General features: G+C 43.8%; 1 protein-coding gene across 2 annotated transcripts; it reads left to right on the top strand.

Annotated features, from left to right (window-relative positions):
• Nucleotides 1–9,815: 9,815 nt before the first annotated feature.
• NME1 (NME/NM23 nucleoside diphosphate kinase 1) lies at nucleotides 9,816–23,442 on the top strand. Of its 2 annotated transcripts, XM_036837433.1 has the most exons (6): nucleotides 9,868–9,928; nucleotides 12,135–12,212; nucleotides 17,882–18,011; nucleotides 21,371–21,472; nucleotides 22,526–22,638; nucleotides 23,129–23,442. In XM_036837433.1, exons 3-6 carry the CDS (start codon nucleotides 17,886–17,888, stop codon nucleotides 23,244–23,246), a joined length of 459 nt encoding a protein of 152 aa, XP_036693328.1. In that variant the 5' UTR covers nucleotides 9,868–9,928; nucleotides 12,135–12,212; nucleotides 17,882–17,885; the 3' UTR covers nucleotides 23,247–23,442. The 2 variants fall into 2 exon arrangements, with proteins under 2 accessions (XP_036693327.1, XP_036693328.1); XM_036837432.1 differs by lacking the exon at nucleotides 12,135–12,212 and having other exon boundaries at nucleotides 9,816–9,928.
• The last annotated feature ends 1,137 nt before the right edge of the window (nucleotides 23,443–24,579 follow it).

The raw sequence follows: 24,579 nt of genomic DNA, 5'->3' as shown, positions 1-24,579 counted from the left end.
TTCAACAACAGGGAACAACGACAGAAGCAAGAAGATGCAAAACGGAATGCAGCTTTTCTGGCAGCAGCATTGAATTCCCAGAAGGCAAGTAACCTAATGGAAGGTAAGCCACCATTGGGGAAGGAACAATGTGCTTATTGCAAGGAGGAAGGGCATTGGAGAAAAGATTGCCCTAGACTAAAGAAAAAGAAAGAAAAATAATAAAAAGGAGACAGGAGTCTCTCATATAGTAGAAAGAGAAGAACACTCTGATAATAAATGAAGAGCCCTGGGGACTCCCTTGGACTTGAGGCGTCCGATTCAAATTTCCCCACAGGAGCCCCAGGTAATCTGACAGTGGGGAGCAAGTTGACTGACTTTCTAATAGATAACAGGTGTCACATACATATACTGTGGTAAATACCAAGGTGGCACAGAAAACATCTCAGTCTATCCCAGTCATGGGAGTTTCTGGAGAATGCCAACTAGGGGACCTCACCCTGAAACATCCAGAGTGTCCAATCCCCTTTTTGGGACAAAATCTCCTTTGTAAAAGGGATGCTGGGACACCCAATCTAAAACAATATCCTCCGAGACAAGAGGCCCAAAAGGGAATTCAGCCAACTCTGGAAAAGTTTTTGAAAACAGGACTGATTAAACTTTGTGGGTCCCCATATAACACCTCTATCCTCCCAGTCAAAAGGCCAAACTCAGCAGAGTATTACTTTGTCCAAGATCTGAGGGCTATTACTGAAGTAGTCCAAAACTTACACCCTGTGGTGCCTAATCCATACACTCTGCTCATAACTATTCAGGGAGACTACGGCTGGTTCTCAGTCCTTGACTTAAAAGATGCTTTTTTTCTGCATTCCTATTGCAGAAGAATCACAGCAGCTATTTACTTTTAAATGGCAGGGCCCAGAAACACAGGTAGTCCAACAGTATTGTTGGACTGTCCTGCCTCAAGGATTTAAGAATTCCCCTACCTTGTTTGGGGAGACGTTGGCTGGAGATCTTAGAAACAATACTGGATGAAGGACTCTTACTCCAATATGTGGACAACTTGCTCATAGTGAGCCCTACATATGATAAATGTCTACAAAATACCATCAGAACGCTGAACTATTTGGCCAATTTTGAATATAATGTCTCCCAGAAAAAAGCCCAGATATGCAAACAGCAAGTCATGTATATGGGCTTTGTCCTCTCCCAAGGACAGCGGGATCTTTTGCCTGACAGAAAGCAGGCAACTGCAGGCTTGGGAGCACCCAAGACCCGCAGACAACTGAGAGGTTTTCTGGGACTGGCAGGGCTCCGTCAGATTTGGATCCAAAACTATGGGCTCATAGTAAAGCCCCTCTAGGAGGCACTGAAGGGACATGATCTTGAGCCCCTTACTTGAACTGAAGAGTGCCAAACAGCCTTTGAAACAATAAAAACGAAGTTAGTCTCAGCCCGGGCTTTGGAACTACTGGACTTAAAGAAACCTTTCAAACTGTATGTACATGAGAGACAAAGCAGAAGCCTTGGGGTGTTAATTCAAACTCTGGGGAATATCCCTCGACCCGTTGCCTACTTCTCAAAACGACTAGAACATTTTGTTAAGGGAAAGCCCCCTTGCCTTGGAGCTGTAGCAGCTACTTGTGAGGTACTTCAGGAGGCTGAGAAGTTTACCCTGGGGCAACCCACCACTGTATGTTCCTCACCGTGTCCTTTCTTTGCTGGAACAGAAAGGGGGCCTGTTAATATTACATGTCTGTGTATACATTATACATATGAGATATCTCTACCTCTGAAAAATATTATCAAAACTGAGTTTATAAAGAGTTTTATTCAATTTAAAAGTAAGCGCTTACAAATTAAATACAAAGAAACCAGCCAAAATGACTTTCAGGTTCATGTGTACTGGGAAATATTCAATATTAAGTTGATACCTGGTATTAAAGTTTGTTTGTTGACTAGTTAATATAAACATGTCTTTAGAGTCATTAATATGAAGTATAATACTTTATGGTACCTAGGAATCAAATAAGACCTTATTACATCTGTTGCAAGGAAAATAACTTGATATAATTAAACTTTAAAGTAAATGTAAATGAGATATGAACTTTTGGGTAAACTCTTTAAAAATAATTATATTTTAGAAATGTCTACTTAAAATGATCTTTCCAGGGCTTCCCTGGTGGCGCAATGGTTAAGAATCCACCTGCCAATTCAGGAGACACGGGTTCGAGCCCTGGTCTGGGAAGATCCCACAAGCCGCAGAGCAACTAAGCCCGTGCGCCACAACTACTGAGCCTGTGCTCTAGAGCCTGTGAGCCACAACTACTGAGCCCATGCACCACAACTACTGAAGCCCGCGCGCCTAGAGCCTGTGCTCCGCAACAAGAGCAGCCACCGCAATGAGAAGCCTGTGCACCACAAGAGTAGCCCCCGCTAGCCACAACCACAGAAAGCCTGCATGCAGCAACAAAGACCCAATGCAGCCAAAATAAATAAATAAATAAATTTAAAAAAATGATCTTTCCAGATATTTGGTAACTTTAAGTTCTAGAGTTATGCTAATTTAAGTTAAGTGATGGAAGTTTATTGAATAGCTAGATAAAATCCAAAAAAAACCCCAAAGTATGTCTCAAGAGATGGTTGGTTTTATTTTTTCATTTTTAAAAATATTTTATTTATTTATTTATTTTGGCTGCACTAGGTCTTTTTTTTTTTTTAAAGGAATTCCTTTATTTTTATTATTTATTTATTTATTTATTTATTTATTTATGGCTGTATTGGGTCTTCGTTTCTGTGCAAGGGCTTTCCCCAGTTGCGGCAAGCGGGAGCCACTCTTCATCGCAGTGCGCGGGCCTCTCACTATCGCGGCCTCTCTTGTTGCAGAGCACAAGCTCCAGACGCGCAGGCTCAGCAGTTGTGGCTCATGGGCCCAGCCGCTCCGCGGCATGTGGGATCTTCCCAGACCAGGGCTCGAACCCGCGTCCCCTGCATTGGCAGGCAGATTTTCAACCACTGCGCCACCAGGGAAGCCCTGCACTAGGTCTTTGTTGCAGCACGTGGGATCTTTGTTGCAGTATGTGGGATCTTTTTTCAGTTGAAGCATGTGGGCTCATAGTTGCGGCATGTGGGCTTCTTAGTTGCAGCATTTAGACTTCTTAGTTGCAGCATGTGGACTCTTAGTTGTGGCATGCATGTGGGATCTAGTTCCCCGATCAGGGATTGAACCCAGGGCCACTGCCTTGGGAGTGTGGCATCTTACCCACTGGACCACCAGGGAAGTCCCAGAGCTGGTTGGTTTTATGTTACAGAAATATCCAAGTTTCCTGCTGATTGCATTGTACTCAAATCTTTTTTTTTTAATTAATTAATTTATTTATTTATTTATTTATGGCTGTGTTGGGTCTTCGTTTCTGTGCGAGGGCTTCCTCTAGTTGTGGCAAGTGGGGGGCCACTCTTCATCGCGGTGCGCGGGCCTCTCACTATCGCGGCCTCTCTTGTTGCAGAGCACAGGCTCCAGACGCGCAGGCTCAGTAGTTGTGGCTCACGGGCCTAGTTGCTCCGCGGCATGTGGGATCTTCCCAGACCAGGGCTCGAACCCGCGTCCCCTGCATTGGCAGGCAGATTCTCAACCACTGCGCCACCAGGGAAGCCCTGTACTCAAATCTTTAAACATGTTATTTTAAGTTTTGTCTTGATGCTTTTACAAAATGAAGATTTTCAAGAAGACTCATAAAAAGGAACTTTTTTTAAAAACAAATATAAGTTTCTGATAGCATTTAGGTAATACCACTGGACTGGGTAACATATGACAAAACTAATGGAAAACTTGGTTACTTTATCCAGATCAATAGGAATTAATTACATGGGACTGAGTGAACTGATGAATATGATTTATAACTTTATGACTTTGGGAAATATACTAGGCTTAATCTTCATTTTCCAGAAAAACTTTTTCTCTTATGCTATGACCTACAACAAGTTAATAAAGTATACCCTTGTAAACAAAGATGAAACATTTACTTTTTTCTCTCTACCTGATCCTGCCAGAATTTGGCTTCTCCAGCTGGCTCTCCTGTGGACTTGATGGTTTATTGTAACCGGATTACGTGTTTTAATTTGTTTTTTGTTTCCAAATTGTTTATGCTTTGTGTCTCCCTGCTGCACTATGACTTTGTCAATGTTACTAGCTGCATTACTTATATACTGTCTATTTTATAAGATTGTTGTCTCTTACAGTACCCAGTGTGTAACCAGGCCTCCAACAAAATTGATGATGGCTAAACATCTTGAGGAAATAGATCACATTTATGACTTTTATAGAATAATTGTAATAGTGTGATTCTAAGTATGGGAAGAAGCAATAAGGAAAAACATTTCCCAGATCATAATAGACTAGTAAGACAGCGGGTCCAGAGAATTTTTAATTATCAACAGGGCCTAATCCGGAAACAGCACGTAGAGTGTCATATCAACAAGAATTTTTGCCTGATCTGGGATGAGCCTCAGCACCATGGGACAAAATTTGGTCATGAATTGTCTCCCAAATATTGGTCAAATTCCTGACCAAGAGGAGGATCTGAGAAATGGAATATTTCCTGCCATATCCATAAACAAAGTATGTCACAGTCATCAGCAACTGCAGCCACCACCGATGGTGAGCTGGTGAGCTCTGAGGGAACTCAGGAAGGAAAAAATACCTTCCATCTAGCAGCCATCAGACTGCAGCCACTCCCTATGGTGAGCCTTGAGGAAACTCAGGATGTGAAAGCACAGGATACTGGCCCCAGACAGATGAGGTGCATATCAAAGGAATGATTTCAGTGAGCCCGGACTCTTGCATCTTCCTATACATAGGAAAGTGCTAAATTCCTTAACTTGAGACTGTAATTTCCTTATAGCTGGAGAAGGGTGAGTCAATCTACTTGTTTAATCCTGTTCTACTTAAAAACACAGAATCAGGTTCAAATAACTGAGAGTTGTACTATTTACTAAAAATTCTGAGAATTATTCCCTGCCCAAGGCTGATCATTTCCATTCCATGATCACCCCTCATCCCCGCCCCTACACGGCAGGAAGCAGTTAGAGCAGTCATTGCCCCTTATCCTGCAAGACTGTAGAATGGACATTGACAGTGGGGAATTGTAACATGGAAGAACAAGATCTGACTCCATGTTGGATCTGTTTCTTTTATTTTGACCCTTGCTTTCCATTGCTTTTGTTCTGTCTATAGCTATAGGCATACATAATGGCCTGCCTTGGGGAACCCTGCTCCTCTGCCTGAATGTTAAACTAAAGTGCCTTTGTTCAGCTCTCAGGGAAACAACCTGACCTTGTCCACCTGTGAACGGGTGCAAAAAAGAAAAAATTAACACATCCCCTCCGAGGCTGGCCAAAACCAGGAGATGTTTTGCAAGACTTATGGCCTTTTCACTTTATTTCCTCAACTCCTCCCCCTCTCTGTTCTATAAAAGAAACTAGCATCCACACCCTGATAAGATGGTACTCTAGGACACTAGTCCACCATGTTCTCAGATGCCTGGCTTTCCAAATAAAGTCTCTATTTCTTGCCTCAACACCTCATCTCCCAATTTATTGGCCTGTCATGCGGTGAGCAGAGCGAGCTTGGACTCCGTAACACTACTACTATAGTCTCAACCAGTTTTTCTGATTCTGTTTAGAAATTGCTAAACTTTTAAAATAATTATAGATTCATGGGAAGTTGCAAAAAAATAGGTATGAGGAAGTCCCATGTACCCTTAAGCCAGTGCCTCTAATGGTAACATCTTGTATAACTGTAGTGTAATATCAAAGCCAGGAAATTGACATAGGTATATGTCATAGAATTTATTCAAATCTCATCAGTTTTACATGCACTCATTTTTTTGGCATGTGTATAGTTCTGTGCAACTTTGTCACATGTGTAAATTTGAAACCGAGTGGGGCCCTGTGAGGCTCTCAGCATGGAGGCCCTTTTGTCCCCCATTTTTTGTAGGCAAGACTCCAGCCTCCATGACCTTCCCTGAGTTCCAAAGGGCGGATTTGAACAGTTGTTAATCAAGGGAGGAGCAGCCAAGAAACCACCCAAGGCAAGATTAAAGGGATCAGAGAAGCTCATCAAGATTAGGAGACCAGCTACCTGAGATGAGATTAAAGCAGTACAGGCCCTACACACACCCTAATCTTGTCAGAGACCCTACCCTTGAACCACAGTTATAAAACCTTCATCAAATCCTCTGGGGTTGGAACATATAGTTTTTCAAGGCAGAAGCCCAGCGTGTCTCCCTTTGCCTGGCAAAGCAATACCACTATCTTTTTCTGCTTCACCCGAAACTCTGTCTGAGATTTGGTTCAGCACCACTGTACAGAGAGGCCAAGCTTTCAGTAACAGATTCATGTAACTGCCACCAAAATCAAGATACAGAACGATTCCATTACCACAAGACTCCCTTGTGCTACCTTTTTAGGACATACCCATGCCCTCTCCCCAATCACTAACTCCTGCCAACCACTAAACTATTCTCTATCTCTATAATTTTGTTATCTCAAGAATGTTAAAAAAAAAAAAAGAGAATGTTATATAAATGCAATAATATAGTAAGTAATTTTTTTGTGATTGGCTTTTTTTAATCAGCATAATTCTCTTGAGATCTGCCCAAGTTGTTGCATGTATCAGCAGTTTCTTTTATTGTTGTTGTGTAGTGTTCCATGGTATGGATGGACCATCGTTTTTTTTTTTCTTAATTTTTATTGGAGTATAGTTGTTTTACAATGTTGTGTTAATTTTACGTGTACAGCAAAGTGAATCATGGACATTTGGGTTGTTTCCAGTTTTGGTCAATTACAAATTGCTGCTACTGTTATCTGAAAACTGGGTTTGCCTCTTCGTGGGTGTCAAGCCAAAAGACACAACCAAGCCAAAGAGTGGGAGAAGGAAGACTTTATTACTTACAGCAAGTAAGGAGAACACCAGGTATCTTTCCCAAAGCAGTATCTCCCCAACAGCAAAACTGTGGAAGTTTTAAGCTAAGGGTACATGCATATTCATGAAGGGGCTTGAGCAGAGGAGAATTTAGCATAGAATTGGGACAAAGGTTAACAGAGTCCAAGCTTTAGTTGATTGAAGTCATTAGGTTCAGTAAATGTCAATATTATTATTACTTAAGTTCTGACCAGTCTGGGATCTCAGCCTGTTGTTACCGTCCTCCAGCTAGGTGGGGGCCTTAGTTCCTGCAGAACTCAAAGATATGTATTAGATTGTTATGTATGTCCCTTGGATATAGGAAGAACTAGGAGGAATTAAGAGGAGGAACTAGGACTCTTTTATTACTGAGCTACTGTTTCCTGATTGCTTTCCCTTTGTTCCTGCATTCTTTAGTTCCCTTAAATCATTAATTACTGAGACCTCTTTGAGGATAAGCATTGTGGCTTGGATCACAAAGTGGCTTAGGCCAAAAATGTCTTCTCTTAAAGTAAAAAAAAACAAAAAACAAAAAAAACCCCAAGGTCAGTTCTCTTTCTCTGGGGACCCCCTACCCTATCTACTTACACTATAAATATTTGTGTACAAGTTTTTGTGTGAACAGAACATAAGTCATTTTCTCTGGGATAAACACCCAAGAGTGCAATTGCTGGGTCATGTGGTAAGCACATGTTTAGTTTTATAAGAAACTGCCAAACTTTTCCAGAGTGACTGTACCATTTTACATTCCTGCCAGCAATGTATGAGTGGATACAGTTTCTCCACCTCCTCGAGAGCATTTGGTGTTGTCACTATTTTTTATTTTATCCATTATCAAAGGTGTGTAGTGATATATCATTGTGGTTTTAATTTGCATTTCCCTAATGGCTTATGACGCTGAATATCTTTTCATGTGCTTATTTGCCATCTGCATATCCTCTTCAGTGAAATATCTTGTCTTTTGCTCATTCTCTAATTGGATTTTTTTTTAACAGTTGTGAGAATTCTCTATATAGTCTAGATACAAGGGCTCTGTTGTGTATGTGGTTTGCAAATATTTTCTCCCACCCTGTAGCTTGTTTTTTCATCCTCTTCTCGGGGTGTTCTGAAGAGCCAGAGGTTTTCATTTTGATAAGATCCAGTTTATCAACATTTTCCTTGTATGAATTGTGCTTATGGTGGCAAGTCTAGAAACTCTGCCTAGCCCTTGGTCCTGAAGATTTTTTTACCATTTTTTTTTTCTAAACTTTTTACAGTGTTGACTAAAAAAACCTGCACAGCCTAAAAGTAGTGAGGTAAGTTTTATTTGATGACCCTACTGATGACTATAGCTTGGGAGACAGTCTCTCAGATAGCTCTGAGGAACTGTTCCAAAGAGGTAAGGGAGAAGCCAGGATATATAGTTTTTGCTGAAAAAAACATACAAGAAACATGTTAGTGGAACATCAAAAGATTACTGGTAATCAATTTAGAGAACAGACTTGTGGTTGCCAAGGGGGAGAAGGGTGGGGGAGGGAAGGATTGGGAGTTTGGAATTAGCAGATGCAAACTATTATATATAGGATGGATAAACAACAAGGTCCTATTGTATAGCACAGGGAACTATATTTAATATCCTGTGATAAACCATAATGGAAAAGAATATGAAAAAGAATATTTATATGTATAACTGAATCACTTTGCTGTACAGCAGAAATTAACACAACATTGTAAATCAACTATACATCAATAAAATTTTTTAAAAATTACTGCTAATCACACAAAAAAGCTGCATTGGATTAAAAAAAAATACGCTCATTGTAATTATTCCTTTGATACGCGTCTTAACTATCTAGGGCCAGTACCCTGTTTTTCTCCTGATTTCCCTTCAGTGTGCACCATTGGGGAGACCACAGTGGCTGATGGCTTGATGTCAGGCAACAGTCTTTGTTTACTGACATGGCAGGCAACATTTTCTTTCTTTCTTTTTCTTGTCCACATAGTTTTACACTTACAAAACTATGATCCATTTGGAGTGAATTTTCATTTAAAGTGGGAGGTTTAGGTAGAGGTTTTTTTTCTTCTTTTGCCTATGGATGTCCCATTGCTCCCGCACATTTGTTGAAAAGGCTCCTGATTCTGCTTTGTATCTTACCCTATCCATTCCTCCTACAGCAGTCAGAATGATTTTTTAAAAAAATGTGTATCAGATGATATGATGCCCTACTCAAAATCTTCCAATCGCTTCCCACCAAAACATAATCTTGCTGTTCTCCAACCGCAGTTTCTAGCGCTCAATGCCCACTATAATACTGGCCCTTGGGTAATCACCAGAGTTGCTGCCTCACTTCATGCAGGTCTATTCTACTGCCACCTCCTTTAACCTTTAGTTTACTGCTTCAATCTTCCTTCCGCCCTTGCCCTGCTTTTTCTTAACAGCATTGGCATACTATGATATATTTCATATTAATTTGCTCATTTATTTATTGTTTGTCCCCATTCCCAACCCCATAACCAGCTCCAACAAAGTTTACTGCTATACCCCAGACCCTGAAACAATGCCTGCCACACAGAAGGTACTCGATAAAAAATCTGCTTGACAGACTGCAAAGAATGAGTAAATGTAAAACGAGGGCGACTGTCTACTTTCAGGTCAGGCGCTCGTTCAGACTCAATGAAAAGTGTGAGCGCCACCTCTCGGGAAGCAAATTTGCTCGAGAAAAAAGACAGTCACAGAATCTTAAGGAAAAAAAAAAAAAGATGGCGGTAGCCAACCAGAAGAGCCGGAAAAAACAGTACCGGAAGTTGAACTTTGGAAATTGCTCCCTAGAATGACACCCAACTGTCAGGAGGAAGCGTAGGCGAGTGGTGTTCTGCAAAATGCGCCCTCCCGCAGCCGATCTGGGCAGAAGCGTTCCGCGCGGGCGGGTGCCGGGAACCACGAGGGGCGGGGTCGCGTTTCCGGTGCCGGTGGCAGCAGAAGGAGTTGAAGCCCAAGTAGCTGGATTGGTGAGAAGGGTTCGGGGTACTGAGAGGAAAGGGTGAGGAAGGGGATCCGGGGAGGGGGAGGTGAAGAGATCGGATGAGTTCCGCTCTGAGACGTGGCCAGGGTGATCGGGTGGGAGGGAAGCGCCAGTCGACAGTTGCAAACGTGTCAGCTCACGTCCCACGCCACGTGGACTCACCTTTGTCCGTGGCTGCTTTTCCCATTAGTCCGCGACCGTAGGGGTTGTGCCTTATTTGTTTCTGTCTAGTGCAGTGCTGGGCTCTGAATGAATGACAGGTGTGTGTCAGGTGGATGTGGAGGATACTTACAGGGACTGTTTGTCGCTCTTTAGCTCCATTTTCTCCTGGGGAATCTATGCTTGTCTCCAGCTTCCACTGGGAGTTCTCCGCCAGTTCTTGGGCTTTGTCTCTTTTTCTTGGAGGTGTAGGGTGATTATCATTTAAGACATTTTCTTTGCTCTTATTCAGTGCTAGGCCCTGTGGCTAGGTACCAGGGACAGACACAGAAGTAATCCATCCGTGTATACAGGCGGCAGGCCAGTGGAGAGACAGATAAACAGAAAATTCAAACATATTGTTAAGGTGCTGAAATAAGAGGTAAGCTAAAGTACAGGAAGATGGAGCCAGGAGGTGGTGCTGTTATCCACAGAGGGATTGACTTTCAAGGTGAAGGGACTCCTTTCTCATCTTATGGAGACAGAGCAGGTCCTGAGCCCGATCTTTTTCTCTGTAAAAGGATCTCTGGAATAGATACTTTCTAGGCTTCCTTCCAGCATGATGTCGCATATCAGATATTACTCATGGCAATAGTTCTCCCGCAGTCCACCATTTACTGGTTAGTCAGAATATTCATTACATCTCATGATATAGCATAAGTTGCATAGCGTTGGGAAATCTGGATTTTGGTCCTCATTCGGGTGCTCTAGATCTGTTTCCTCATTTGTAAAAGAAGGGGATTGTAATGAAATAATCTGTAAAACCCCTTCTAGTTCTAATACCATGACTGTGGCAGTAGGTCAAACCATATTTTAGACTGCCCGGTACCAGACATCACTTTCACATTATCACTGTAGTGTCCCTCATCTGGATAATTGAGAGATAGTGTCTTTTTTTTTTTTTTTTTTTTTTTTTCATCCCCTGCCTTAGTTCTGCCACAGTATTGGGTACACAGTAGATGCTTATGTTAGTTCAAAAACTGGCTCCTGTACACAGAAGGAAAGGAGAGACTGAAGAAAGGCAGACCACTCCAGATTGGTAGGTGACAGGTGTAATGAGCAACGGAGCTTGAGGCCTGTCTTGGGTGGTTGCAAGACAAATAGATCTCTGCTCTCGCCCACCAGAATTTTAAAAGTATACGTAGAGGCCTTAACTAGGTACAGTCACATGTTCAGTTCAGATGGTCTCAACAACACCTTACTCTCTCAAGGCTGTGTCCTTCGAACAGCCCCTACTGTGGGGATAGTAGGCAGAGTGTACATTCCAAGGACAGGGGTGGGGGTGAGGAGCCTCCAGTTTCTGGGTTCAGCTGGAGGGTCAGCTGATAGTTATGACCTCCTCCAGTCCTCCACCGCTTGTGACTGGCTCTTACAGTCTCACCCCCTCTCCTTCTGCAGGGTCAGAAGTGTGCTTGACAGGTCAGCAAGGGGTTCTGCCGGCATGGGGGTGGCTCATTTGGCAGCTGTCTGACTGCAGTGGAGGCAGATGCCACAGCAACAGTATAGAGGCACATCCAAGAGAAAACATGGATTAAGATGATTCCCAAAATAAGTAACAGTTTTCTCTATGAAGAGCCCCATAATCTGAACCACTGATTTCCTGCGTCCCCTTATGAGGCAGTAATAATGTCAAGGCTCTTCTGTTTTGGAGGACAGCTTTTCTCATGAAAGATATTTCAGTGATTGGTAAAGAAAGGCTTTGCAGGCTGTCATTTAAGGCTTGCTGGGTGAAGTTAGTAAGGGCTTCTCTGTATGCTATAATGTCCTCCAGGCCAATGGAGGGGACAAAGATGGTGGCTAAATGATTGTACCAGTAGAAAACGGAATGTGCCCATCTGGCCTGGAGGAGAGGGAGGTTGGTGGCTTTAGGAACTTGACCCGGTTGTACATACCATACATATTGGCCGGGGCAGGCAGCACTGTTAAGCGTGAGGAGGTGGACTGGGGGCAGGATATGCCAGACCAGAAACCCCACCTTCTCCCCTCTTTCAAAGGTGCGTGTTTCATTCCAGCTGTAGCACATTTCAACAGTCTGGCTTGCAGTAGGACAGCAGGATCCCAGTGGAGATTGAGTAAGTCTCCCTTACCCAGAGGTGTGAATTCACCCCTCCCGGTGAGACATCCCATTGCAAATTCCAGTAGATAACTCCTTTCCCAGGTATGATGGGGCTTGGTGTTCTCAGCAGCACAGCACATTGATCCACAGAGAAAGTTGGGGTAGTGGCTGTTTCCCAAGACTTCCTTACTTGTATGGCATTGGGTGTCTTGTCAGGGGTCCCCAGTCTGGTATTTGGGGCCGTAGGTTCTACTGGTTGATCATTCAAATGTATCAAAATCTGGGACAGTACTTTAGTCCACCTGGCCAAGGTGGTTTTACGTTTTAGTAATTTAATCTGCTGCTTTACTATTCCATTTTTCCTTTCTGCCAGTCCTCCTGCCTGTGGGTTATAGGGGAGATGGAACTTCCATTTGATGTCATATTCTTTTGCCCAGTCATGACCTTTGAAATATAACCCCCGATCACTGTCTATTCAACAAAGGTATCCATACATGGTCTTAGCTTCTCTAATCCCCTGATAGTGGCAGCCTGGTTTGTGAGGCAACAGGGGACAGCTTAGGTTGGGCCAGATGCAGTGTCCACACAAACCAGAGCATATTTAGAACCCTCACTAGGAGGGAGGGGGCCAGTATAATCAATTGGCCAATTTCACATCAGTTGGGAGCTCTGGTGGGTGGCCCCAGACTCCTTTGGCAGTTGCCTTGGGTGTTGTTTAGAACACACAGGACATGCTATTACTGCATTAACTGAGTCACTGTATTTCAAAGGCAGTCCAGCATCCTTGGCAATATGTCATCCCCCTGGGCACTTCAGTGTTCCCTCTGCCTATGCACCCAAGGGTCAGTTGCCAGGACTCATTTCTGGCCTAGGGCATCAGCTTCCTGATTGCCAGAGGATGTCAGTGCCTCATGAGCCAGGGTGTGGAAGACAGTGAGGAGTGCCTCAGACTCTTGCAGGTGAACCCAAATGTCTTTTTACATATCCAGACCCCACAAGGCTTATTTATGATCATTCACCCCTTGTCTTTGCATTGTCTAAGCCATAGGGTCAATCCCTTTAGAACAGCCCACCTGTCAGTGGAAAGCATTAATGGCCAGGGCTCACCAACCCACTGGAGGCTGCAGTTTGTTCCTCTTTCCAGGCATGTGTATACCAGGCATCAGTGGGAATTTCCCACACTCCCTCTCTACAGGCCGACACAGGAACAGGGCCAGGACATTTGGAGGATCTACATTCTCTACAGGGCCTAGGAGCACCCACATTTCTAGACAGCGGGCCGGTGGTAGGGTACTCCTCTGCTGCAAATAGACGTGTCGTTTAGTCAGTGTGGGGGGTTTGAGCCATGGCAGAGGTGGGTAGATGGAACATATTCTGAACAACCCCTTCAAAGGAAGGGAAGTTCTTACCATGATGTGCTGTTCCTTTGTGAGAGGCTGTACCCGGAGGAATGCTGTGTACACTGCTAGAAGCTGTTACTCTGCGGGGGTGTATTGGGTTTCTGCCCCCTTCCAGGGACCAAAAATCCTAGGGGTACTCTCTTTCTGTTGTCTCTCCCACAGTGCCCAACCCAGATCTTCTGGAGTCAGAGACACATCTAACTCAAATGGTAGTCTGGCTTGGGAGATGCCCAGAACTTTAATTTGCTTCACTAATATTTTTGCCATCTGAAAGGCGGCTTGCTGCTCTAATCCCCAGTCCCACGTATGCCCTCTCATTACCAGGTGGTATAAGGGATGGAGGCACTGTGCCAGATGGGGAATAAAAGTCCTCCAAAACCCCCAAATTCCTACCAAGGCTTGCACCTCTTTCACATTCTTAGGGGTTGGGTAGACTTGTACATTATCAATGACAACTTCTGGGACAACTTGAATCTTACCCAAACGAAGGACGGCCAGAAACTTTACTGTGGTGCCTGGGCCTTGAATTTTCTGTGGATTCACTGCCCATCCTCTCCCTCACAGATGTTCCAGCAAAGCCTGCAGAGTGTCCTGCAGCAGGGGCAAGTCTTCACATGTGAACATTATATCATCAATGTAATGGGCCCGTTTTACTGAAGTGGGGAAGGGGAACAGGCGCAGGTCTTGGGCTATCATCCCATGACATGTGGTGAGGCTGTGCAGATAGCCGTGAGGAAGTCCTTGAAACGTCCATTACTGCCCCTCTCACATGAAGGCAAATTGATCTTAGGTATCAGAAACCTAGGCTTGTTGAAGTTTTTCCATAAAAGTCCTTGAATATGAAGCACTTTTGCAGGAACAGTTTTGCAAAACCATCAGAGTACGACAATGACTGTAAATGAAAAAAGACTTTAAAATGGCCATGGTTAAAGATCTGATGAGAGTTCGTTATAATACAGTTGACAAGGGAATTTGATTGTTTTTGTGACATACATTTTAAAATTATAACTAATAACATCATACCAGGACACATCAGATTTTAGGAATTTCATACAAATATAGCCCAAAGAAAGTTTAACATCACTTCTTTTTTTTTTTACATTAATTAATTAATTTATTTATATTTCTTTTTGGCTGCGTTGGGTCTTCGTTGCTGCACGCGGGCTCTCCCTAGTTGTGGCGAGCGGGGGCCACCCTACCCTGCGGTGAGCGAGTCTCTCACTGTGGTGGCCCCTCCCGTTGCAGAGCACAGGCTCCAGGTGCGCAGGCCTCAGCAGTCGTGGCACGCGGGCTCAGCAGTTGTGGCTCACGGGCTCTAGATCGCAGGCTCCGTAGTTGTGGTGCACAGGCCCAGCCGCTCCGCAGCATGTGGGATCCTCCTGGACTAGGGCTCGAACCCGTGTGCCTTGCATTGGCAGGCGGACTCCCAACCACTGCGCCACCAGGGAAGTCCCTAACATCACTTCTTATTTGACAGTGTTTGCCATATAATTTAATATATCAAATAGGCTAATTAGTTTAACCTATTTTATAAGTAAAGAGAATACGTCTTTTGAGATGTTCCAGGGGCCCTCTGGAAAATCCCAAAGTTAGTTCTAGGTCAGCATAACTTTATTTAGAATTAGATTTTGGGGGAGCTTGTCAAAAATACCAAAAGGTTTTAAAACACTAGATTAAATAGGATCTTAGCTCACTGTGAAACAATACTTAGTTATCTATTTAACTTAAGTGACAAAGACTCCAAAGGCAAATACAGAAAGTTACATAATTATAAAAAAAACTTAGCTCTTTTAATAGAGAAGATTCAGTTTTCTTAAGTAATTGAAGATGTGATAAAGACAACATGAAGCACAAGAAATTATTTGGGTAAAACCACAGAATCTTTTTTTCTGGGCAGGTTACTCAAAAGGTAAAGAAAAACCTCTTACAGTCCCATAAGGAACAGACCAATAGTCCAACAAAACTTTGTCCTTTGAGCAGATGAAAGAAAATTGTTTCAGCTTTATATAAGTACACTATTGATATCAAAGCTTATTTTTCTTTAGGCCAACTAAATAGAGCTCTTTTACAAATTAATTTTGACAATACTCTCTGGAGATAGAAAAACATCACCTATATATAACAAATCCATAGACATACGAACATACTGACAGACACAAACAGAGAATCCATAACTTTCTCTCTAGAACTTTAGCCATGAATCAAGTATCCACTCACATGGCTGAAGCCTTTTACTAATATTTGTGGAGAAGATTTTTAAAATTTGGGAATTCCCTGGTGGTCCAGTAGTTAGGACTCCACACTTCCACTGCAGGGGGAATGGGTTTGATCCCTGGTTGGGGAACTAAGATCCCTCAAGCCGCGCAGCATGGCCAAAAAAAAAAAAATTTACTTGCCCTTGATGAATAATCTTAGGGAAACTGTGGACTAGATTTTGTGTGGGGGTGCTCCTATAGCAGTCAGTGTTTTCACCACTGCCCCCCCCCTTTTTTTCCCCCCCCCCCTTTTTCTTTGGTCTGTGGGCAGTGTTTTAGTTATTTCCTGTGGTGTTTACATTTCAAAGACATGGTAAGATTTATAACTTCAAGGAACAGAGAAAGAATGCAAGTTTTCTCTTAAGAGTTTTGGGGTGTATTTCTCTATTATCAGAAGTCTAGGGTAATTACTATTTAAAGTTTTTCTTGGGGGCTTCCCTGGTGGCGCAGTGGTTAAGAATCCGCCTGCCAATGCAGGGGACACAGGTTCAAGCCCTGGTCCAGGAAGATCCCACATGCCGCGGAGCAACTAAGCCTGTGCGCCACAACTATTGAGCCTGCGCTCTAGAGCCCGTGAGCCACAACTACTGAGCCCGTGTGCCACAACTACTGAAGCCCGCGTGCCTAGGGCCTGTGCTCTGCAACAAGAGAAGCCACCGCAATGAGAAACCCCTGCACCACAACAAAGAGTAGCCCCCACTCGCTGTAACTAGAGAAAGCCCGCACGCAGCAACTAAGACCCAATGCAACCAAAAATAAATAAATAAAAATAAAATTTAAAAAAAATTGTTAAGTTTTTCTTTGTATTAGGCGTTGTACAGCATGGGGCACTTCATCTGTTTCATTGTCAGTCACCACAACAGCCTCCCCTTTGTGCTCCTCACTTTCCCAGGGATTCTGTCTCTTAGCGTCCTAATCAAGCTTTGTCACAGCACTTGGACATTAATCTGCAGCAGCTTGTGCTCTCCTAGCTTTGCCATATGACAAGCTAAGATCTCCAACTTACAATCCTGCTCTCTCATCTTGTCTGCCAGCCCCAAGGCTGGCAGAGCAGTGGACACCTGCACGTTCTTCTCTAACTTCAGCTCTTCTTCCAACTGTCTAACTCGAGCTTCAGCCTCTAGTTGTGCATCTGTGGCCAGTGGCCTGCCCTCAGTAGAGGCCAGCCCACTGTGGCAGCCATTCATTTCCCTTCTTTGCCGCTCTGTGTAGTTTCTCTAACAAATGCACTAAAGCAGCCGGTGTTCTTGGGGCATCCTTGTTTTCATGTGGTGGTCCACAAGTATCAAACATACAGGCCACCCTCCCCACATAGAGGTCGATGTTCAGCTTGGGATTTCCCCCAGGGATGCCTCTTTCCCAAGGCACATCTCTTCAGTCTCCTGGCTGGCTCACAAATTGTTAGTCCACACACTGGCCCCTGTACAGAGAGGACCAGGAGAGACCAAAGAGGTAGACCACTCCAGGTGGGAAGGTAGCAGTTTTAAAAAGTAAGGGAACATACATATGAGGCTTGTCTTGGCTGGCTGCATTGTACCCACCCACCAGAATCTTAAAGTTTATATAGTTTATATAGTTTATATAAACTTATATAGTTTAACTGGGTTCAGTCACATGTTCAGTCCAGATGGTCTCAACAACACCTTACTCTCTCAAGGCTGTGTCCTTGTAACGGCTCCTACTGTGGGAACAGTGTACAGAGTGTATATTCCAGGGACAGGAAAGGGGTGAGGAGCCTCCGATTGCCTGAGTCCAGATCGAGGGTGAACTGGCGGTCATGCCCTCTTGACATGACTTAATAGAAGCTTATTAAATCAAATGAAATAGAAATTATAGGCCCTGCTTTTGGACCCTTCCCCACTCTGGGATATTAGTTCATAGATGAGGGGACTGAGGAGGAATTAGGTTTTACTAGAGAGTCCTGGAGTTGCAGATTTAAACCAGCTTTATGGAGGTAATCCTCTTGAGAACAATAATGATGTAGGCAGGATATTCAGTGTTGTTTCATCCCTCCACCTGTCTATCCCCAGGACCATGGCCAATAGCGAGCGCACCTTCATTGCCATCAAGCCTGATGGAGTCCAGCGTGGCCTTGTGGGAGAGATCATCAAGCGTTTTGAGCAGAAGGGATTCCGCCTTGTTGCCATGAAATTCATGCAGGTAAGTGGACTTCATTCTTGCTATTTCTATTATTTCATAGAAATAGGAGAACGTCGTATGTCAGCCTCTCTGTTTCTCCCTTCAGCTTGTTTTAGACGTCTCCATTTAGGGTGAACACAAATGTCCTAAAACCCAGAAACGCCTCAGTGGCAGCTCCGCTGAGTCTTGGAGCAAAAAAGTTATTTGCGACTTTCAGAAGTAGCCTCCCTTTTCTCTTGGCAATGCAGGGTTCCACGTATTACTGCAGCACTGTGATTTCTGACTCAAAGCCTTGGGCATGTTTGAGCTCCTGTTCATGAGCTTCCTGAGCAGATAATTTTAGAGACCACCCCCCCTCCCCTCCCCACTGTCCCACCGTTTGAGGCAGGTTGTTTTTCAGCAAGGAAGTCTTTCTATCATTGTTTAACACCTGCCTACTGTCTAGCATATATTAGGTGCCATCAGGGCATGTAGGGGAAAGTTGTGATTTTGCCCTTGGGGCGGCCCACCTGAAACAGCAGAGGGCAGACACACTTGCAAGATACCTACAAAACAATATTTCAAAAAATGCAAAGGATTGATTGACCAAGAACCCGTCTTCAAACAGACCTGGGAAATAAGAATTTAAATTCTCAAAGCAAATACATTAGGGGATCATCTTTTTTTCCTATTAAGAGTCAACTTTAATGAATGAATCAGAAAAAAAAGAGGGGGGGTCATGCAGCTTGTGGGATCTTAGTTCCCTGACCAGGGATCGAACCTGGGCCCTGGCAGTAAAAGCGCCAAGTTCTAACCACTGGGTCGCCAGGGAATTTTAAATTTAGTTTGATTTGCATTTTAGTTCCTGTGTGATGTTTTAGAAAAACTGTGTTAATATAAAATGGAGAAGACTGATGTTAATGCTGAGGGGAGAGTGTGATACAATGATTAGAGCCAGGTATTGGACAAGCAGTGCTTTCCAGAGAGTGTATATTAAATTAGGTTTTTTTTTTTATTTTTTTATTTTTTTATTTTATTTTATTTTTTTTTAAAATTTTATTTATTTATTTATGGCTGTGTTGGGTCCTCGTTTCCGCGCGAGGGCTTCCTCTAGTTGTGGCAAGCGGGGGCCACTCTTCATCGCAGTGCGCGGGCCTCTCACTATTGCGGCCTCTCTTGTTGCGGAGCACAGGCTCCAGACGCGCAGGCTCAGTAATTGTGGCTCACGGGCCCAGTTGCTCCGCGGCATGTGGGATCTTCCCAGACCAGGGCTCGAACCCGTGTGCCCTGCATTGGCAGGCAGATTCGCAACCACTGCACCACCAGGGAAGCCCCAGGTTTTTTTTTTTAAATACAACTTTATTGGAGTATAATTGCTTCACAATACCGTGTTAGTTTCTGTTGCACAACAAAGCGAATCAGCCATATGCATACACATGTCCCCATATCCCCTCCCTCTTGAGCCTCCCTCCCATCCTCCCTATGCCACCCCTCTAGGTCATCGCAAAGCACTAAGCCTATCTCCCTGTGCTATGCTGCTGCTTCCCACCAGCCAACTATTTTACATTCGGTACTGTATACATGTCAATGCTATTCTCACTTCGCCCCAGCTTCGACCTCCCACCCCTTGTCATCAAGTCCATTCTCTATGTCTACCTCTTTATTCCTGCCTTGCAACTAGGTTCATCAGTTTTGAAGATAAAGTGAAATCAAAGTATTGTTGATCGGATATTTACCACGTGCTGGGCACATGTGTTTTTTCATCTAGTTCTCGTGACAACCCAGAGAGGTACTTATTCCTTTTCCCGTGGTTGTTAGTGATAGGAAGCTGAGGCTTGGGGAAGTTAAGTAACGTGTGGTTATCTAGTCAGTGATGCAGCTGGGATTTTAACCCAGGTCTCTCTGACCCCTAAGTGCATACATTTTGTCCTTTACACTGAGTTTCCTATCACGGGCATGGACTTGGTGAAGAATGGGAGGAGGGGTAGCTGCCATGAGCCTACACGGTTATTTATTTATTTATTTAAAATTTTTTTCTTTTTTTTAAAAAATAGATTTAATTAATTAATTAATTAATTATTTTGGCGGCATTGGGTCTTCATTGCTGTGCGCGGGCTTTCTCTAGTTGCCGCGAGCGGGGGCTACTCTTCGTTGCGGTGTGAGGGCTTCTCATTGCGGTGGCTTCTCTTGTTGCGGAGCACAGGCTCTAGGCGCACAGGCTTCAGTAGTTGTGGTGCACGGGCTTAGTTGCTCCGTGGCATGTGGGATCTTCCTGGACCGGGGCTCGAACCCGTGTCCCCTGAATTGGCAGGCGGGCTCGTAACCACTACTCCACCAGGGAAGCCCCTATAGGGTTATTTAAATGTGGAGGAAGATGAGGGAAGACTTGAGCCCCCTCCCCATTTGCCCCCCCCCCAAAAAAAAAACCCTGTGACCTGTTTTGCAGAGTAAAGATAATCAGAACCAATTAATACAATTAAAAGAGTGTTCTGGTAAGGGAAGGTAATCAGTGTGTTAAGGAGACTACCACTACAAGTCTTCCATTTGGATTGAAAGGGATAGGTCAGGGTGAACACTAACATGGAGTGAGACGTGGTTGTGTAATTTTACTTTGGCAAGTGACAATCAACTGGGGGCTGAATGATAGGATGTTCAGGATGTGCTTTTCAGCAGCAAATCCCCACATTTGTGTGTATCACTGAAGTGTGCAGTATGCTGTATGATGCGGTACCACAGAACTGGGAAAGCTAAGGGTCCTCATTAGACCCTTAAAAGCTTGTATATGGTGGGGAAGAGGGAACACAGCTGAGTCGAGTTGGCATTGCTAAGCAGATCGTTTGCGCTCTACCTAACTTGATTTGTCCCCAGATACCAGCCTTGCAATGTGAAAGATTCTAATTCATTCTTCAGTAAAATTACTTATTGCTAGATGTCATGTACTTTTGGGTGGTTTGCAAATACCTGTGGTAATTGCATGGTCACCACACTGGGCCTTTATTCTCTGAATAAATATGAAGAGAAATGGCCTGGTTCAGTTTGCTTCTCATCCAATGCTGAGACCACCGCCCTGTAACATTTTAGTTGAGGCTTGCTTGGAAGTGGAAATTTATTGTATTGTCAGTTTTCCTGTGTAAAATACCATGGCTGGATTCAATTCTAATGTTCCGTAATTTTATGCTGATCAGTCAAGGACAGTAGGGGGAAAATTGGTACAAAGCTGAAGCACTTTTAGTCCCTGTCACTTCTTCCCTTTGGTAAAGTCAAGAGGGAACTGGGTTATAATAGAACAAGTGAGCTGAGAGCTCACGTTTTAAACAGCAGGATGGGTAAGTGGGAAATAACTAAATTGCTGGTTCTTAGATAGTTTGGGGATCAATTCTCTTCTCTATCTTGTGGGATAGGCTTCTGAAGACCTTCTCAAGGAGCACTATATTGACCTGAAGGACCGTCCATTCTTTGCTGGCCTGGTGAAATACATGCACTCAGGGCCAGTGGTTGCCATGGTGAGTGTAACATGTGTGGGATGTTGATGTGAATGACTCAGTTGGGAGTGAAGAGTGAATATTGTGATTCTTGCTTCTAATGCCAGGTCCTCATTGATGCAGAGGATTCTGAGGCTAGGGCATTGGACACTTAGGGTATGAGTCAGCTCTCTGGCTCACCAAAGACAAAATACATTTGCTTGCTGAACTGAAGACTCACATCTGGGAGAAATCAGGAGAGATATGCCTGATTGTAAGCTCCTGGAGGTGAGGGAGACTGTGTCTTGTTTATTGCAGTGATTCTTCTCTTAGTATGTATTGATTGTCATCTTTGTGCCAGGCTCTTTTAGACACTGGGGATACAATCATGAATGAGACAAAATAGGTAACTGTTTTCATAGCTTTCCTTGCCTACGTATCCTGAAAAGGGAGGATGGGCAGATAGTAAAGAAACCAAAAAACATATATATATCAACTAATGATTAGTGATATGCACAGAAATGAAATAGGATTATGTGATAACAAGTGAGTGCTTTAGACTGGGTGGTCAAGAAACGTGATTTTCAAGCTGAGATCTGGATGAGAAGGAGCCGACCATGTACAAATTCACAGTGAAGAGCATTCTCAACCATGAAAATAGCATGTGCAAAGGACCTGGGGTGGGGGACTTTTTGAGGTACAGAAAGACGCTTGGAGTAACTGAAGCCTGGTGGGTGAAAGGGAAGGTTTTGGATGAGATTAATTCATAGGCACAGGCAGAGGCCAGGTTATGTAGGGCTGTCTCGGCCCTGTACTTCCTGAGTGCTGGGAAGCTGTGGGAGGTTTCTACACTTGGTTTTTAGAAAGGCCACTCTGTGTCAAGAATGGATTGTAGAAAGGCAAGAGGAGGGCAGGGAGACCAATATTCCCAGTGCTGGAACACTTAGATGCCCCATAAATATTTGTTCAATGAATGAATGTCATTTTAAGGGGGGGGGGCTTTTTCTTTTTCTTTTTTTTTTGGAATAAATAGTTTTCAGATTTTCTGCTGAGACTGGTTTTCTTCCTTGACCATATCTTCTTTTGTCCTTGGAGGTCTGGGAGGGGCTGAATATTGTGAAGACAGGTCGAGTGATGCTTGGGGAGACCAACCCTGCAGACTCCAAGCCTGGGACCATCCGTGGGGACTTCTGCATCCAAGTTGGCAGGTGAGAGTCGGTGCATTTTACTCTTTTCTAAAATCCAAGTTAGGTGCCACAAGAATTTGGGTTTCTGAAGCTGAGGGTAGACATGATACCATATACAGAGCAATTTGTAATCAGCGTTTATTGTTTTCCTCCTTCTTAATTGGTATTTGGCTTTGCAGGCCCTCTGCCTTTGATCATCAACATCACTATGGTTGTGCCTTTGTTGTGAGAGTAGAACCTGGTACAATGCGCTTTGCTGGCCAGAGTCCTCCCTGAGGCTCCCACTGCTTGCATCAGTGTTGCTCGGAGGGCTGGATGTGGAGAGGGCATTCTTTATCCTTACATTAATGGCAGTCATGGGTTTTTTCTTTTGACATGGAATAATGTACATGGAGCTTTGGATTTTTCTGCTCTGGTGGCTGTAGGCTTTCTGGCAATGGAAATGAGGGGAGCTTCTGGGCAGTTTAATCCTTCTGACCTTGGTAATGTGGCCATCTCTTTTCCCATCCAGGAACATTATCCATGGCAGTGATTCTGTGGAGAGTGCAGAGAAGGAGATTGCCTTGTGGTTTCACCCTGAGGAACTGGTGAATTACAAGAGCTGTGCTCAGAACTGGATCTACGAGTGACATGGAAGCAGACCACAGTGCTTGTCCCACCCCCGTTCCCCTCCCTCTCATGGGCAGGGGCCAGGTCATAGCAAATCTAGTTATTTCTGAGAACTTGCTTTTCATCTGGAGGGAAGCTCTTGGAGCTGTGGGTGCTCCCTGTACAGTGTTACGTGCTGTCTATCATCAGATTGAAATGTTTCATCTCAAGGAAGGAGTCACTGAGTAAGGCACTTTGTATTGTTGTATTGCTTTGTATTCTTTTTTCTTTTTCATGTATTCTGGCTAACCTAAGCTAATAGAGAGTGTAAATACTATATAAATTATATTGGCCTGAGAGATCACACATACACACACATTCTTTGCCTGTCCCTCTCTTCCCCCTGCATTCCACCCACTCTTGGCATTGAGCCAGTCAACAGCTATCTGTCAGGGATCTGCTAGGTTGCCAAGACTGTCCTATGCATCGAAGATTCCCTGGAAATAAAAGATACCCTTCCTGCTCTTGAGAAGCTCTCAGGGATTCAGTGGTTGGGGGAGTGTGAGAAGTTGTAACTACTCCAAAGCAAAAAAGCTATGTGGATAGTGGGCCTGGATTTCTGGGATGACCTCAAAAGAAGCAGAAGATATCTTGTAAGTAGTTTTGACTTGTTAGGATATTGATTTGGTTGCTTTAATAGAGACAAGATGGAAATTTACTTATCATTTACTTAAAAGTTCAAACTGGAGATCTGATGTAGATCACTGTGACTATAGTTAACAATACTGTACTATATATTTGAAATTTGCTAAGAGGGTAGATCTGTGTTCTCATCACAAGAAAGAGAGAGAGAGAGGGAGGGGAAGGGAGGGAGGGAAGGAAGGAAGGAAGAGAGAGAAAGAAAGGTAGATAGAAAGAAGGAAAGGAAATAGTAACTGTAGGAAGCCATTGTTATGTTAATTAGCTTGATTGTATTAGCTTGCAGCTAGATACAGCCACAGGACTAAGTTCTGGCCAAAGAGGCACAAAAAAGTGAAGGTGGTAAATTCAAGGTTGTACCCTGAAAAGGAAGGGATAATCATACTTCCCTTCCCAACTTGCTGGAAGGCGGATGTTGGGGTGGTAACCATCTTGGATTGGTTGGAGGGAACTGAATCTCTGGACCATCTCAAGGATCAGAGCCTTACCACCATCACCACTTCTATGTACCGTACGTACCTGCTTAGATGTTTTTCACCCAGTTTTAATGAGATGTAATTGACAAATAAAATTGTAAGATATTTAAAATGTACAACATGATGATTTGCTATAAGTATACATTGTGAAAGGATTTCTCCCATGGGGGGCCACCTTTTGTTCGGGCAGCTGAGGAAT

This window comes from Balaenoptera musculus, chromosome 20 (genome assembly GCF_009873245.2).
Source record: "Balaenoptera musculus isolate JJ_BM4_2016_0621 chromosome 20, mBalMus1.pri.v3, whole genome shotgun sequence".
Classification (NCBI taxonomy): Eukaryota; Metazoa; Chordata; class Mammalia; order Artiodactyla; family Balaenopteridae; genus Balaenoptera; species Balaenoptera musculus.
This window is presented reverse-complemented; position numbering and strand designations above follow the sequence as displayed.

What these genes read in the sequence shown, in the direction of transcription:
- NME1 (XM_036837432.1), top strand. Translation starts at nt 17,886, where the DNA reads ATGGCCAATAGCGAGCGCACCTTCATTGCCATCAAGCCTGATGGAGTC. An exon ending in TTGCCATGAAATTCATGCAG is followed by an intron (nt 18,012 to 21,370) that starts GTAAGTGGACTT and finishes CTTGTGGGATAG; the next exon opens with GCTTCTGAAGACCTTCTCAA. An exon ending in CAGGGCCAGTGGTTGCCATG is followed by an intron (nt 21,473 to 22,525) that starts GTGAGTGTAACA and finishes TTGTCCTTGGAG; the next exon opens with GTCTGGGAGGGGCTGAATAT.